The following is a 13,847-nucleotide window of genomic DNA, read 5'->3' on the forward strand; positions in this document are numbered from 1 at the left end:
ACAATCTTAAACTGCTAGACTGCTTCTTCCAATTGATGTGTAGCTTGTTTCCTTCCACATCCCAGGAGGCACTTCTTGGTGACGGATCTTATGGAACACAATATATGAAAACAGAGCTTTATTATTTCACAGTCTTGAGTGTTTGCTTTCACTTCCTTTTCACTTTCTAAATCACCCACCTAAACCACCTCATTTTTCCTCATTTCGCATTCTTCCTCCCTCTTCCATCTTCTCCCTTGGACTCCTCTGCCCCTCACACATGCCCCTCCTTCCAGCTATCTCTGCCATCTCCCCCACCTCCCTCCCTCCTTCTAGCCATTTCTACAATATTCCCGCCTCCCTCCCTTCTGCCCCCTCTCTCTCCTTCCCATCCCCTCCCACCCTCCCTCTCGTCTCCCTCTCATGCTCCTGCTACTCAAATCCATGCTTCTGTCCCTCCCTCCCTCCCTCTGTCTCTCCATGTCTCCCTCCATGCCTCCATCCATCCCTTCGACCCTCCTTCCCCCTACCTCTGGTTTCCCTTCTCTCCCTCCTACTACCTCTCCACCCTCCCTCCTGACTCCCCCTCTGCTCTTTCTCCTTGCTCTCCCTTCCCCCTCCCACCGTACTCTCCTATCCACATTCGCCCCCTCCTGAATCCCTGCCACCTTGTCCCTCCTGACTCCCCATTTGTACCCTCCCCTCCCTCCATCCCTCCCACTCATGACCGCCTCCCGAACCTCATGACCGCCTCCCGAACCTCATGACCGCCTCCCGAACCTCATGACCGCCTCCCGAACATCATGTCCGCCTCCCCTCGCTGCCTCGCGGCGGCCTTCCCTCGCTGCCTCGCTACGGCCTCCCCCTGCTACGTTCTGACCGTCCTCCCTCCTAACAGGCTCACTCCTGCTTGACCCTCCTACCCACCCGACTGCCCCCTCCCACCCGACTGCCCCCTCCCACCCTCATCACACCCTCCCCTCCAACTCCCTTCTCACCTCCCAACCCCCTCTCACGCGACTGGCACACTCCCACCATCTCTCACTTCTTCCCTCCTTACCGCCCCTCCAACCTAACCACCCCTCCAACCTAACCACCCCTCCAACCTAACCGCCCCTCCAACCTAACCGCCCCTCCCTTCCAGTCGCCCTCCACACTCCCAATTGCCCCTCTCCCTGTTGTCTGCCCCCCTCCCTGTTGTCTGGCCCCACCTTCCGCCCACCCCCTTTACATGCGGCCCCCCCCCCCTCCCGGCTTATCGCCCCCCCTCCCTGCTTATCACCCCCCCTCCCTGCTTATCGCCCCCTCCTCCCTGCTTATCGCCCCCTCCTCCCTGCTTATCGCCCCCTCCTCCCTGCTTATCGCCCCCTCCTCCCTGCTTATCGCCCCCTCCTCCCTGCTTATCGCCCCCCCCCCCCCTCCCTGCTTACCGCCCGTCCCGCCTCTCTGCTGATCGCCCCCCTCCCCGGTCCCATCGACCGTGCCTCTCCCCCTCCGCCCTGCCGACCGCGAGTTGGCATGCCTATGGGTGGGAGATGGAGGGATAGAGAGATTTTGTGTGTGTGTGTGTGTGTGTGTGTGTGTGTGTGTGTGTATTTCAGTCTAGTCTTGATACATTAACCATATCTGTTGTGATTTATGTTATTTAATCTCTTCTTGCCTTTTAGGCAAAAACCCAAGACAGCTTTGTGAAATGGGTTGAGCAGCTAAAGCAGCACAGATTGTACAGGCAACATATTCTGACATTTGGAACAAGAGAGCTACCTGTAATAAACGCTCAGGATGACAACAGTCCATCAGCAAACTGTACAAGTAAGTGAAATCATGACAGGAAAATACTGGCAAGAGTTTGGAGAATACTCACTTTATTCCTTTAAATACATTTGGCTTGATTAGAAATTCTAATTTAATGAAAATATCATATAGCTACTGGTTTCTGCATTTACAGTGATGCATGCAGTTTTGCACATACACTAGATCAGTCATCACAATATTTAATTGAATTTAATCAATGTAAACTGATGTCCATAAGTTAAGAGATCAAAGAAATACCATAAGACACTGGAAAGTGTCCAGCAATATTGTGATACATAATGCATTGAGAAGACAAAAGGTGTACAAGAAAGCTATGGACAGGTGGCACTTTTTCCACATTTGTTGTTTTTCTGACACATGTGTACTGATCATCAATATATGGTCAGACACCGTTGCAAGGCAAGTCAGGATGCGCAATGTATCTCCATACTATGGATCAGATAGTATAAAATTTAGGTTCCCTGTGGTTTTCCTAAATTGCTTAAGACACATGCTTGGATGATTTCTTTGAAAAGTAAATGACCAATTTCACTCCCATCCTTCAGTTCGAGCTTGTGCTCAGTTCTAATGATCTCGTCATCAACAACATGTTAAACCCTTATTTTTCTTCTTTACTTTCTTGGTTCTGGAGATCAGTAATGATTCATGATGATGGTGCTAGTTCTGCAGTCTTCTGATCATGCATGTTCTGTTGGATTTAGGTGTGGGAGCAAGCTAAAACTCTATAGACTTGTGACATCATCTTTTGGCAGATATTTATCCACCAAACTTTGCGGTCAGACGTTATCATCTGCCAAGTGGAACCCAGGTCCTAATGGACATTGAAAATGGTTCACATACGTGTAGGACTCCTACCTTTATATTGCAGCTATTACTACTACCCCTAAAAAGCACACAGTGGTGTACATGTTCTTAACATTTGGCCGTCTGTGTGCTGCATTTCTGCGAGTGGCCTGCACCTGGCAGATGAGTGCACAGAGCATTGTCTTAAAAAGAAGTTAACACATTATGATGGAAGATTTATGACCCAGAGACTGTCATTTAATCTTGAGCCAGAGCAGTGGCCACACTGATTGGACATCCTTGGGCACTTAAAGTAAAGTAAAAATGCTGGCTGTGGATTATAACCATTCCCAGTATGCTGTAGTATTTTTGTCAATGGAATCTTATGCAGTGCTGCGAAATGATGGTGTGGTGAACATTCCGTTCTGGCATCTTATCTACTAGATATCTGGCAATTCGTAATGTCAGTCATATGTGTTTGCTGTACTACCATAAATCTTCACATCTATGTACGTCCTCCAATAGGTACTGTTCAATATATCGTGGAGGGTACTTCATACTGATGTTATAGCTTTTCTTTAATATTACATTTGTGTAATGAGGGGAAAAATGACTGTAAGCACCCTAATCTCTCATTTTAGTCTCATGATCCCTGTGTGAGATATACATCGGCGTGAGCAGAATAATAGCACAGTTTTCTTCTTCTCTTGTTTTTCTGCTGACTGTTTTCCCTCATTTGTCAGCCTCATTCTGTTGGTGTACTGGACATGCTGTTGTCCCATCTCTTAGGTGGTCATCCCAGCAGTCATTTCCATTGCAGTCGTCCATGTTTACAAATTTTAACTACTTTTGTTGGATCCGTACTTTCACATGATACTTCCAATTTTGTTTTCTTCTCTTCATCCATTTATTTATATCTTGTATGCATTGCAAAAGCCTTCCAAAAATTTGTCTTCCATTATCTTTCTTAATACTGATTTTTTCCTTCCATTATATTAATATTATAATATTAATAATAATATTAATTATAATATTAATAATTATTAATATTAATATTAATATTAATAATTTAATAAAATTTAATAAAATTTAATAAAATTTAATAAAATTAAATATTAATATTAATATTAATAATTATAATATTAATATTATAATAATAATAATAATAATAATAATAATAATAATAATAATATAATAATATATATATATATATATATATATATATAATATATATTATAATATTAATATTATAATATTAATATTATAATATTAATATTATAATATTAATATTATAATATTAATATTATAATATTAATATTATAATATTAATAATTATATAATTCCTTCCATTATATTAATACTGATTTTATGTGATAGTCATGTTTCATATAACTTCTAAGTATTACCCATAACAAGTTATACAAATTGGTGTCTTCAGGAGATACTCTTTGGTATAGACATTACATTTATCCCCATTTAAAGAGCCTGTCATTCATTACACCAAATGGAAATTTTGTCAAAATCCATCTGCAACTGCACATAATTGTCCAATGATGGTATTTTCTTGTACACGTCATCATCAGCTAAACTGCTTCTGTTGTTTGAAAGATTTCATGAATGAATAAAGCAGATTGTGTACCACATGAATGTTTTTTGTGGAATCGTGCTGAGTATTTGAAAGAATCTTTTTTTTCCTGCATGAACATCGTACTGTTAGAACTTAGAATATGCTGCAGGATACTGCAAGAGACGGATGTCAGCAATACTTGTCTGTCACTCTGTGCATCTGATCTATTGCCCTTTTTGTAAACAAGAGTGATTTCCACTCTTTTCCAATCACAAGGTATTAATCACTGCATAGGTGATTCTCATTAGCCATGAGTTAGAAAATGAGGTAATTCTGCAGTGTATTTGATATAAATTTGAAGTGCAGTTTCATTAGGGCCGGGTGCATTGTTCAGTTTTAAATGTGGATTCTAAAATGTCTGCTTCATGTCTGTCATCTTCAATTGTGACACATGACAGATTCATGAGAGATTGAATAAACAGTTTAAAATACTCGAATGCTGTGCTCTTTGTACACTCATCATGCAATCAGAACCTCTTTGTACAAGATTTTTGGCCACAAAGGGTGTTATGCAGACTATAAATGGTCATGTTCTTTCGCACCATGTATGTGACTTGTTTGTGCAAACAGGTGAGGCAACTCATAGATTAGATGCAATGTTTTTTCATTGACCTTTAAGATCCTTTAACTTATGGACAAGAGTGAAGTAAGACAAACATGTCCACTAATTTGACAGCTGACTTGTATGAAGTGTGACTCCTCTAGAAAATAAAGTGAAATAATACAGTGGTCAATGTTAAATGTGCTGCAGTCTATAGAAAGATTCATAACTGAATCGGAGTAGGTCTGCATAATGTGTCTGGTGTCTTGTACCTGAGAGATACATACCGCATCCTGCAAAAATTACTTCCACTGTAACTCATAGGATTAGATTTGTTGAATTTTTTTTCTTTTTAATGTTTTTTTTCCTGTTTGTCTCTCCTGCGTTATTGTCAATTGTTCTGGAGATATACTTCCAGCTGAGGGGGTGAAGCTGCTTTTGATGAGAAGTGACTGGTTATTTTCTTGTACTCGTGACCTGCTGCTGTTTGTGTCTTGATTTCTCTTTCTATTTTTGTTTTTATTTCACTTATATTTTTTATTTTCTCTTTTTGCTTTTTATTATTGCTATTTTAATGGAATTACCCTGCAAATTGTTTTTTTAAACTTTTTTGACAATTGATTCTTTATTTAGTTGGAAAATACACACTGGCCACATTTAATCTAATTTAGGCTAACATTTAGTTGTTCACTACACAGGGCATTCCAAACATAGAGGGTCAAAATTAAATGGATGGCAGAGGATCTGAAACGTATTAATTTTAGGCCATGGTTTACTGCATGATTCTGTGCTTAATACTTTGTCTCTTAAAGCTGGAGACACCATCAGAGGCTATAAAGACTTAATTAGTTTGACTTTTTAACTCAGTCAAGCTCAGCAGCTTGTAATGTTTGTACATAACTGTCCAACAGTCAGTTTGTGACATCATCTGGCAGGTGGCGCACATAGTGGAGTTGTCTCTGTGTGTGTTCGAAGGCTGTACTGTAGAATAAATGGTGCTGTTTACTTTATTTAGCATTGTGGCCACAAATTGTCTAATTTCAATCCTCCTCATTTTATGTTAAAGCTGCTATTGTGATTTTTGAATTTCCGTGGCCCTTTGCACACCTTAGTATAGTAGTGATTGGACCTTGATAAAACTGTAGTGCAAACCCCTCCTCTGCCCATCACTTGATCTGCTGCCGCTAATTCATCTTCATCAGTGCTGCCCAGATGACTGTTGCTTTTGTGTTCTTTAAGCCAGGCGTTGCTTCATCTTTTAGTAATTCCTTAGGTACTTTGCATTATTTAAATGTTCAAGCACATCATTCTTGTTGGGTTGATTGCCAACTCTTCTGCAGTACAAGCTCCTCAACATGTGATAGTGCAACTCCACAATCTGTGAAAATGAGTGGATGATGTCACAAGTTAACTGTCACACGGTTACACGTGTTTAGTCTCTGAGAATGATTTGATGATTAGAAGATGAAAAGTTAGTCACAGAAACATAACCTTAGAACAGAACCAGTTTTCCAGGCTATACGAGGCCTCAAATGTTTAATGCATGTTAGGCATAGGCACCCATTTGTAAAGTCATATATTTAATAACAAACAACTGGACCAACTTTGGTGGTGCTACCTTGGAAGACCACACCTAGTTACCCATGGTGTATTCATGGTGAAGTTTACCACTCTTTGTAATTCATGACTGGTTGCTGAAGATGGAGCCTGCTCATTGTAGAAACTTGCAAAGCTTCACAGTAAGCATCATCCTAATTCCAGGTAAGTTCAGACCACAAAGAGCTGTCTGAGTATACAGAAAAGTACTGTTTTGGATTGTGTGGAAGAAGATTCATCAATAAGCAACTGGCAACATGCACATAAAATGCACACTCCACAGAGTACAATGTGAGAAGTACTGGGCAACAATGACCATACATCTTCAATAATCAAAGTGTTCATCAATGGGGCCAAATGATTTTATTCCTAGATTTCAGACAGATTACCTAGCACACCGCTGCTGTGCAAGCTTTTTACATTGTGTGTTGTTCAAGGGTGATGTCTCTTTCAATTGTAATGGTGTTTTCAACTGTCACATAGGCAGTAGGGATGAAAATAAATACACCTAACTTGTCTTAAATTGCCAGCAATGAGTCTCTAGCAACTTATGGGTTGCAAGTGTAGAAGATCAAGGAAGTTGCGTATGAGGCACTTGTTTGACTGATTCTTGAGTATTGTTCATCTGTCTGGGATCCCTAACAGGTAGAATTGACAGAAGAGATAGAGAAGATCCAATGAAGAGTAGCGCGTTTTGTCACGGGATCGTTTAGCCAGTGCGAGAGCACTATGGAGACGCTCAGCGAACTCCATTGGCAGACGTCAGAAGAGAGGCATTGTGCATCATGGAGAGATTTACTACTGCAATTTCGAGACAGTAACTTCCAGGAAGAGTTGGACAAAATATTATTTCCACCCACATACGACTTGCGCAATGACCACGAGAAGAAAATTTGAGAAATTAGAGCCAATACAGAGGCTTACCAACAGTCATTCTTCCAAAGCTCTATTTGTGAGTGGAACAGGGTTGTGGGCTCAATTAGTGGTACGAAAAGTGCCCCCCCCACCACATACCATTAGGTGGCTTGCAGAGTATGATGCAGATATAGATCAACTAATGGGACATTATTTTTTGCCAACAATTGTTTTGTGTGTGTGTGTGTGTGTGTGTGTGTGTGTGTGTGTGTGTGTGTGTGTGCGCGCGTGTGCGCACACACATGTGCTCGCCCGCAAACAACAGCATACTATTTCTCATGACTTTAAATACCCTTGAGCTTATTGTACAAGAGATATCATTATTGTTTTATTGGAGAGGTGGTCGTGTCCCAGTAGGTCTTAATCCTCTGGATTTTTGTCCTGTGGGGAGACATCAAGTTATTGGTGTTTAGGCCCCATTAGAAACTGAAGAGGAACTGGCTGGTAGGGCCACAACCACCTGGTTCATTGTATAACAGACAACTGGAATATTTGAGAGTCCAGCCAGAAAATTATGCACCATTGTGATGCATGCATTGCAACTGTCTCTTCACTTTGAACAGTTGCTAGGAGTTTAAGCTGTTGCTGTAAGATGTAAGTTCTTTATGTCAGTAAACACCTAAATATTCATTTCTGACTATTACTTCTCCATCTCAAAAGTTGATTTTGGGGACAATCAGTCAGGACTCTGAAGAAATGTAGGAAGACATGAGGCAATACTGACCTTAACACCTATTTTAGAAGATACAACTGAAAATTAGAGAGAATTTTTGACAGCATTGACTGGAATATAATCTGTGAAATTCTGAAGGTAGCAGTGGTAAAATACAGGAAACAGAGGGTTATCTATAACTTACACAAAACCAGACTGCAGCTTTGAGTCAAAGAACATGAAAGGGAAACAGTAACTGAGAAGGGAATATTACTTAATCTATACCTTGAAAAAGCTGTAAAGGAAACCAAGAAAAATTTGGAAATAGAATTTAAGTTTAGGAAGAAGAAAAAAGCTTTGAGGTTAGTGGATGGCATAATAATTTGGCAAAGGGCTTGGAAGATCAGTTGGATGGAATGGATAGTGTCTCGAAAGTGGTTAGAGGACGAATATCAACAAATGTAAAACAAGGGTAATGGACTGCAGTTAGATGAAATTAGGTGAGGAAATGAGACAGAAAAAGTAGTACACGAATTATACTATTTGTGAGGCAGAGTAATTGACGACGGCCAAAGTAAGGAAGACAGGAAATGCAAGTTGGTGGTGACAAGAAAAAGGCTTCTGAGTAATGAAAATTTGTTAAGACTAAATATAAATTTAAGTATTAGGAAGTCTTTGCTGAAGATATTTATCTGGATGTAACCTTTTATGGAAGTGAAACATGTACAACAATTAGTTCAGGGAAAAACAGAATAGGAGCTTTTGAAATGCGGTGCTTCAGAGGAATACTGAATATTTGATGGGTAGAGTGAATAATTAATGTGGAGGTACTGTGGCAAAACTTGAACAAAAGAAGGGGTTGGTTGGTGTGGCACATCCTGGATCATCAAGGACTCGTCAGTTTTACAAACAGAAGGAAGTATGTGAGGGATAGGGGGAATTGTAGGGGGAGACCAGTGCTTGATTGTAGCAAGCAGGCTTAGGTGGGTGTTGTAGCAGTAGTTACACAGATATGAAGCAGCTTGCACTGGATAGAATAACGTGAAGAGCTGCTTCAAAGCAATCGTTGAGCCGAAGACCACAGCACGCAGCAATAACTCAAGGTATTCAGTTTAGTATCCTCTAGTATCTGTCTAATTTTGACTCTAAAGATTTGGGCACCTTGTATGTTGCATCTATTGTGTACATTTAACCACTGGCAACATGTCAGGAAATTACAGCTGTGTCTCAACTTCATGGTTATGGAACCACAATGTGGTCAAGATAAAAGTAAGAAACATTGGTGAGTTAGGGATCGTACATCCGATATCAATAATAACTATAATGGCATCCTTTTTATGAAGATTGTCTCTTGATAATGTTGTTTGGTATTTCAATGAGAATGAGACGCATTATGAACTGTGTTAAGTCATTTTTAATGTGTAGGATTTTCTTTACATGTCTGTCTGTCAAATGAGTGGCTCTTTCCTAATCTTTGTCATTTTTTAATGTACACTGTAATTTGCTTATTATGAACTACCTTAACTGCATTTGAAGATTTTTGCTAGGCTTGTAATAAGGTATTGCACATGTATTTTAGTAAAGTTTTAGATATTTCATTTTGCTGTAATTATTGCTAGTTGGTAACATTTTTTAAAATTTTTGCTAGGATCACTGCATATTTTGGAATTAACTGAAAACATATCTTTCAAGCTGTTTGGCATATTTTAGTGCTGTAGAGATGTAGCTACAAAGACAGTCAGCTGAAATTCCTGCCAGTGATCTTTCTGTAACGCCATGTGCAGGTAACAGGGGAAGTGTAAGAGAAACACTGAGTCACAGTTGTAATTTGTACTCATAAAGTCATAAACATCTTCAGCTAGAGACCATAACATGTTGCATTCTTTCCCTTGAGAGCTAAAAAATTAAATAATTTTATTCAAAGGTCATAGGCCTAACTTTGTACATTGCTGAACTTTGTGAGTGAAAGTGATTATTGTGTTGTTATGTAATCCATTGTATTCAATTCAGTGCATTGTTCATATGTTCTCTTCACTTATTAAATTTATTGTATGGACAAGCTGCTCATTTTTCGTTTAATACTCCCAGTGGATTCAGTATGAAATATGAAGCCTGAAATACAAATATAAAACAGTTATAAAATTTCCCATAGTACTCTTTGATTACTGCTTTTACTAACCATCTAAAGCGCATTGGCCAAGTGGGGTCATGCAGTGTTAAGTTCTCACAATTTGATTAAACTGAATACTAGGTTTGTTCCTTAGAAAGGTACTCAAGTTATTTCCTTATGATTATTGCCCCGTTCAGAACTTGTGCTCTATTGCCCTCACCACTGTTCCTTCCCTCCTTCCCTCAGAGCAAGAGTTTATCTGATGAAAGATTGTGAAGGTTAACTATTAAATGACCACATGGCTAATGAATGTTACTCACTGTTACAGTGAAAAGTTAAAATAATGCTGAGAAATCTATGCCTCTCTAGAATCATCTGTATTTTATCTCTGTATGGATACTTTTTTGCCTCTATGCTTCATTTTGGTTCTAAAATCCATATGGTTCTTTAACTGATGACTTAGTGTTTCTACTTGTCATTTGGGGTGTAGATAAATGATATGGAGATAAACAGTGGTTTGCTTACAGTTAGCTCCTTAATTGTTAATTTAAATTATTTTTTTTCTCGTAACTTATGTTTTTGCTTGTCTGATCTGTTAGTTCAGCAGACGCCCCTCAGCAGTCATTTGTTCAAGGCCTCACTATTCAGAGGTGGAAAACCTATAGGTAAGTTCATGTAATACAAGATTTCCTATTTCTACCTCCCATTCCCTTTCTTGCTGAATGGAATCAACTGTCATTAATATAATAACACTTATAATCATTTATTTGAATTGGAGACCAAATCCTTCTGCTACACCATTTTGAAATCATTTTGTACTGTAATATAACGTGGTCAAGGATGTCCCCATTTTATATACACACATGTACTGGAAATATTAATAAATATGTTTTGTGATAGCTAGTTCTCCTATTACTTTGTGTGTGTGTGTGTGTGTGTGCTGTGGCAGATAGAACACTGAAAATAACATGTTATAATTTTTGCTTGATAAAATGTGTAGTTAGAGACTGTTTGAGTTTTGATAAGTTTAGTTATAATAAAATATTTTTCTGGAACATCCAGTGTGAACAATCTGCTAAATGCTTGCACCATGATTGCATTTTTATACTGAAATCATTTAAGTAAACCATAAACTGTGAAACAGAGTCACTTGCTAGTACTTATCTTTAGGAGGCAGAATGTGTAGTGCAAAGACACACAAGTAAATGTAAAAAGGACACACTACCTAGCTTTTTGCTTAACAGTACTACTGACCACAAGAAAGAATAGTAGACAAAGGTTCTCTGAAGTATGAAATATAATGAGACATGTGATTAGTGAACAAGAGAGAGAATACCTGTATTTACATTGTTATCGTTTTCTGAATTTCCTAGATTATACTGAAAATTCATCATTATCATTAGCCATTTGACATTCATGCTTAGACATAGGTCTTCTTTAGGCTTTCTTGTGCATTATTCTTTGAGCTATACACTTTAGTGAAACTCCTGTACAATTTCTGATGCCATCTACCCACCTTCCATTTGGTCATCGTCTTTGCTATATCCCAGCTGTTTGCATGCCACTGCAGCTATTGGGCGTACACCCACGACTGTCATTACCATAAGCATTGCCTGCCAGAGCCAGCACAAGCACCCGCAGTCCAAATGGTGCACAGTGCATGCACAGCTTGTAAGAAAATACTCTGGATAGTATCACCAAGTGTATTTGTTGTTAAAGAAACCTCCTGCAGCTGCCACAGAAACATGACTGGACTCACATCAGGCACCTGTCTCGCCACCAGCCTCGCACATATCCCCATAAGCAGTGCTGCAATTCTGGGTAGTACTTTCCCTCCACAAGTCTCATGCCCTCTGAGAGAAGTGCTGATATTCTTTTGCTGGGCAAGCATTTAGGATACCACCTGGATGTTAAGAAAGCTGCTCAGTTTGCTGAGCCGACCAAGGATCATCTCTCGGAAGAGTTCATACAGCCAGCAGTTCCAGTGCCAAACCAGGACCCTGTTGGAGCTGATGTATCTCCTGGACACCAAAGGTTTCGGAGTCCTCCATGAACAGCCAGCAGTCCCCCACAACCAACACTCTGAAATCTTGGCCTCCATGGACTCCAATACCCGGACCAAGTATCAAACAATCTTAGACTTTTTTGTGATTGAGCATTTTGAACAGCCATCAAAACTGTGATCTGTCAAGACTTGGAAATTTATTCTGCCATACAATAAGAATGTTTATGACAAATTGCAATTAACACTGGTCACTGATCATCAGAGCCATAAGACAGCTGCCAGTTCCTGTTGCACACAGAAGTCTCTCTGTCTCTTTGTACTATTGATTTAACTGCAACCATTGTGGTTAATAAGAAATCTCTGTTTATGTTATGGCTGGTCCAATGTAATAGAGGACCTGACGGCCATAGCCAGATCAGGTTAAATAAATAAATAATAAAGTCTTCATTATAATTGTCTACCTAGGTGTCCATTCCTTCCGTGTGAGCCCATAGCAGGCCTCGTCAGATAATGGGGATGAATAGCAAAGTATTCACGGTCAATAGCAACAAGGATCAAAGGTTCAGAGTTGTCATTCCACCAGTCCCTGATCCTCTAGTTTTTCTCTTCCTTTACAGTGAACTTTCTCGTAGCTCCCATGGTAGATGGAAGTTAAATTCTCCTTATAGTATGATTACAGTCAATAAAGACATAACACCACATGTTCTGTCTTTATTGCAATGCAGGCAGCAAATGCAAGAACAAATACTGGCTAATTTGGCTGGTGTCACCACGTTTACTGGAGGTACCCAACTGCCTTCCCCTGATCATCTCCAGCGTCAGTGGGCTCCAGACAGCACCATCAACACTTCCCATTTGGGACAAGGCAGCAGAACCTTGGGTCAGCTCCATTCCATATTTGTAACTGCATTTTATCACACATGCACACTTAGGTGATAGCCACCAACAGGCTTTCTTCTTGGCTGTTTCAGGTGCCGAAGTTCCTGGCCTACTTTGACAGTTGATGACAGTCTTGCCTAAGATCACATTAAATGCCTCTTCTGGTCCTCCTGACAAATTTTGTGTTAATGCACTGACTCCGCAATGAGAGGCATCTTTTCCGATGTGTCAGGACTCCTTGTCATTCCTTCCTACTTGCCAAATCCTTGGTGCACTGATGCTTCAGGACTCATTTCCAGTCCTTTGTTCTTGTCCAGTCCTGGGTGAAAATATCCACTTTACACTTCCATGACGTCTACCACACTGGTCCTGGACTCTGCCAGTCCTTACTCTTTCATCACAACTTTGGAGCTCAATGTGCTTCCGTTGTTGCAGGGCCGATATAAGCTCTCTGGACACAACATACTTACAGAACTCCACTACAACATACTCTCATACTACTATCTTCCTGCTGGGCACAACACAACCAAATAATTTTGTTTCAGGGTGCTCTCATACTACTGACCTGACCCACTTCAGCGTTCCTGTGACACCATTTCAGAAAATCAGACACTTTCCAGACAGACTCCCTCATAAACATTCTGTTTCACTTTATTTCTCTAACCGAAATGGCAAAATGCAGCAGGTTGTCAAATGGTCCACTGCCTGCAACTCTCCAGTTTCATCGTCTCTCCAGGTATCCTCAAATGTATTGCTACAAAGGGCCCCATGGACTTCATACAGAGTGGTTACCATTCCACAATAGGACTACCGATGAGGACCATCATCTTGACTTCCTCGGTCCCTGTCACTTAGAAATTGACGCACAAAAAATGGTTTCACTCCAGGCTGCGTCTCTGTTGTCAGTGAGAATTGGTCTTTCTGCGTGACCTTTTTTTTTAATCT

The 13,847-nt window shown here is 40.1% G+C and overlaps 1 protein-coding gene across 1 annotated transcript in view; it reads left to right on the forward strand.

The window, feature by feature from the left end:
- The window catches only part of LOC124619465 (oxysterol-binding protein-related protein 6-like), a 261,036-nt gene that overhangs the window by 68,335 nt on the left and 178,854 nt on the right, over positions 1-13,847 (forward strand). Inside the window, exons 5-6 of the mRNA XM_047145864.1 lie at positions 1,647-1,791; positions 10,618-10,683. Coding sequence (XP_047001820.1) covers positions 1,647-1,791; positions 10,618-10,683 — 211 coding nt within the window. The remainder of the gene's footprint in view (positions 1-1,646; positions 1,792-10,617; positions 10,684-13,847) is intronic.

This window comes from Schistocerca americana, chromosome 6, assembly GCF_021461395.2.
Source record: "Schistocerca americana isolate TAMUIC-IGC-003095 chromosome 6, iqSchAmer2.1, whole genome shotgun sequence".
In the NCBI taxonomy this organism is placed as follows: Eukaryota; Metazoa; Arthropoda; class Insecta; order Orthoptera; family Acrididae; genus Schistocerca; species Schistocerca americana.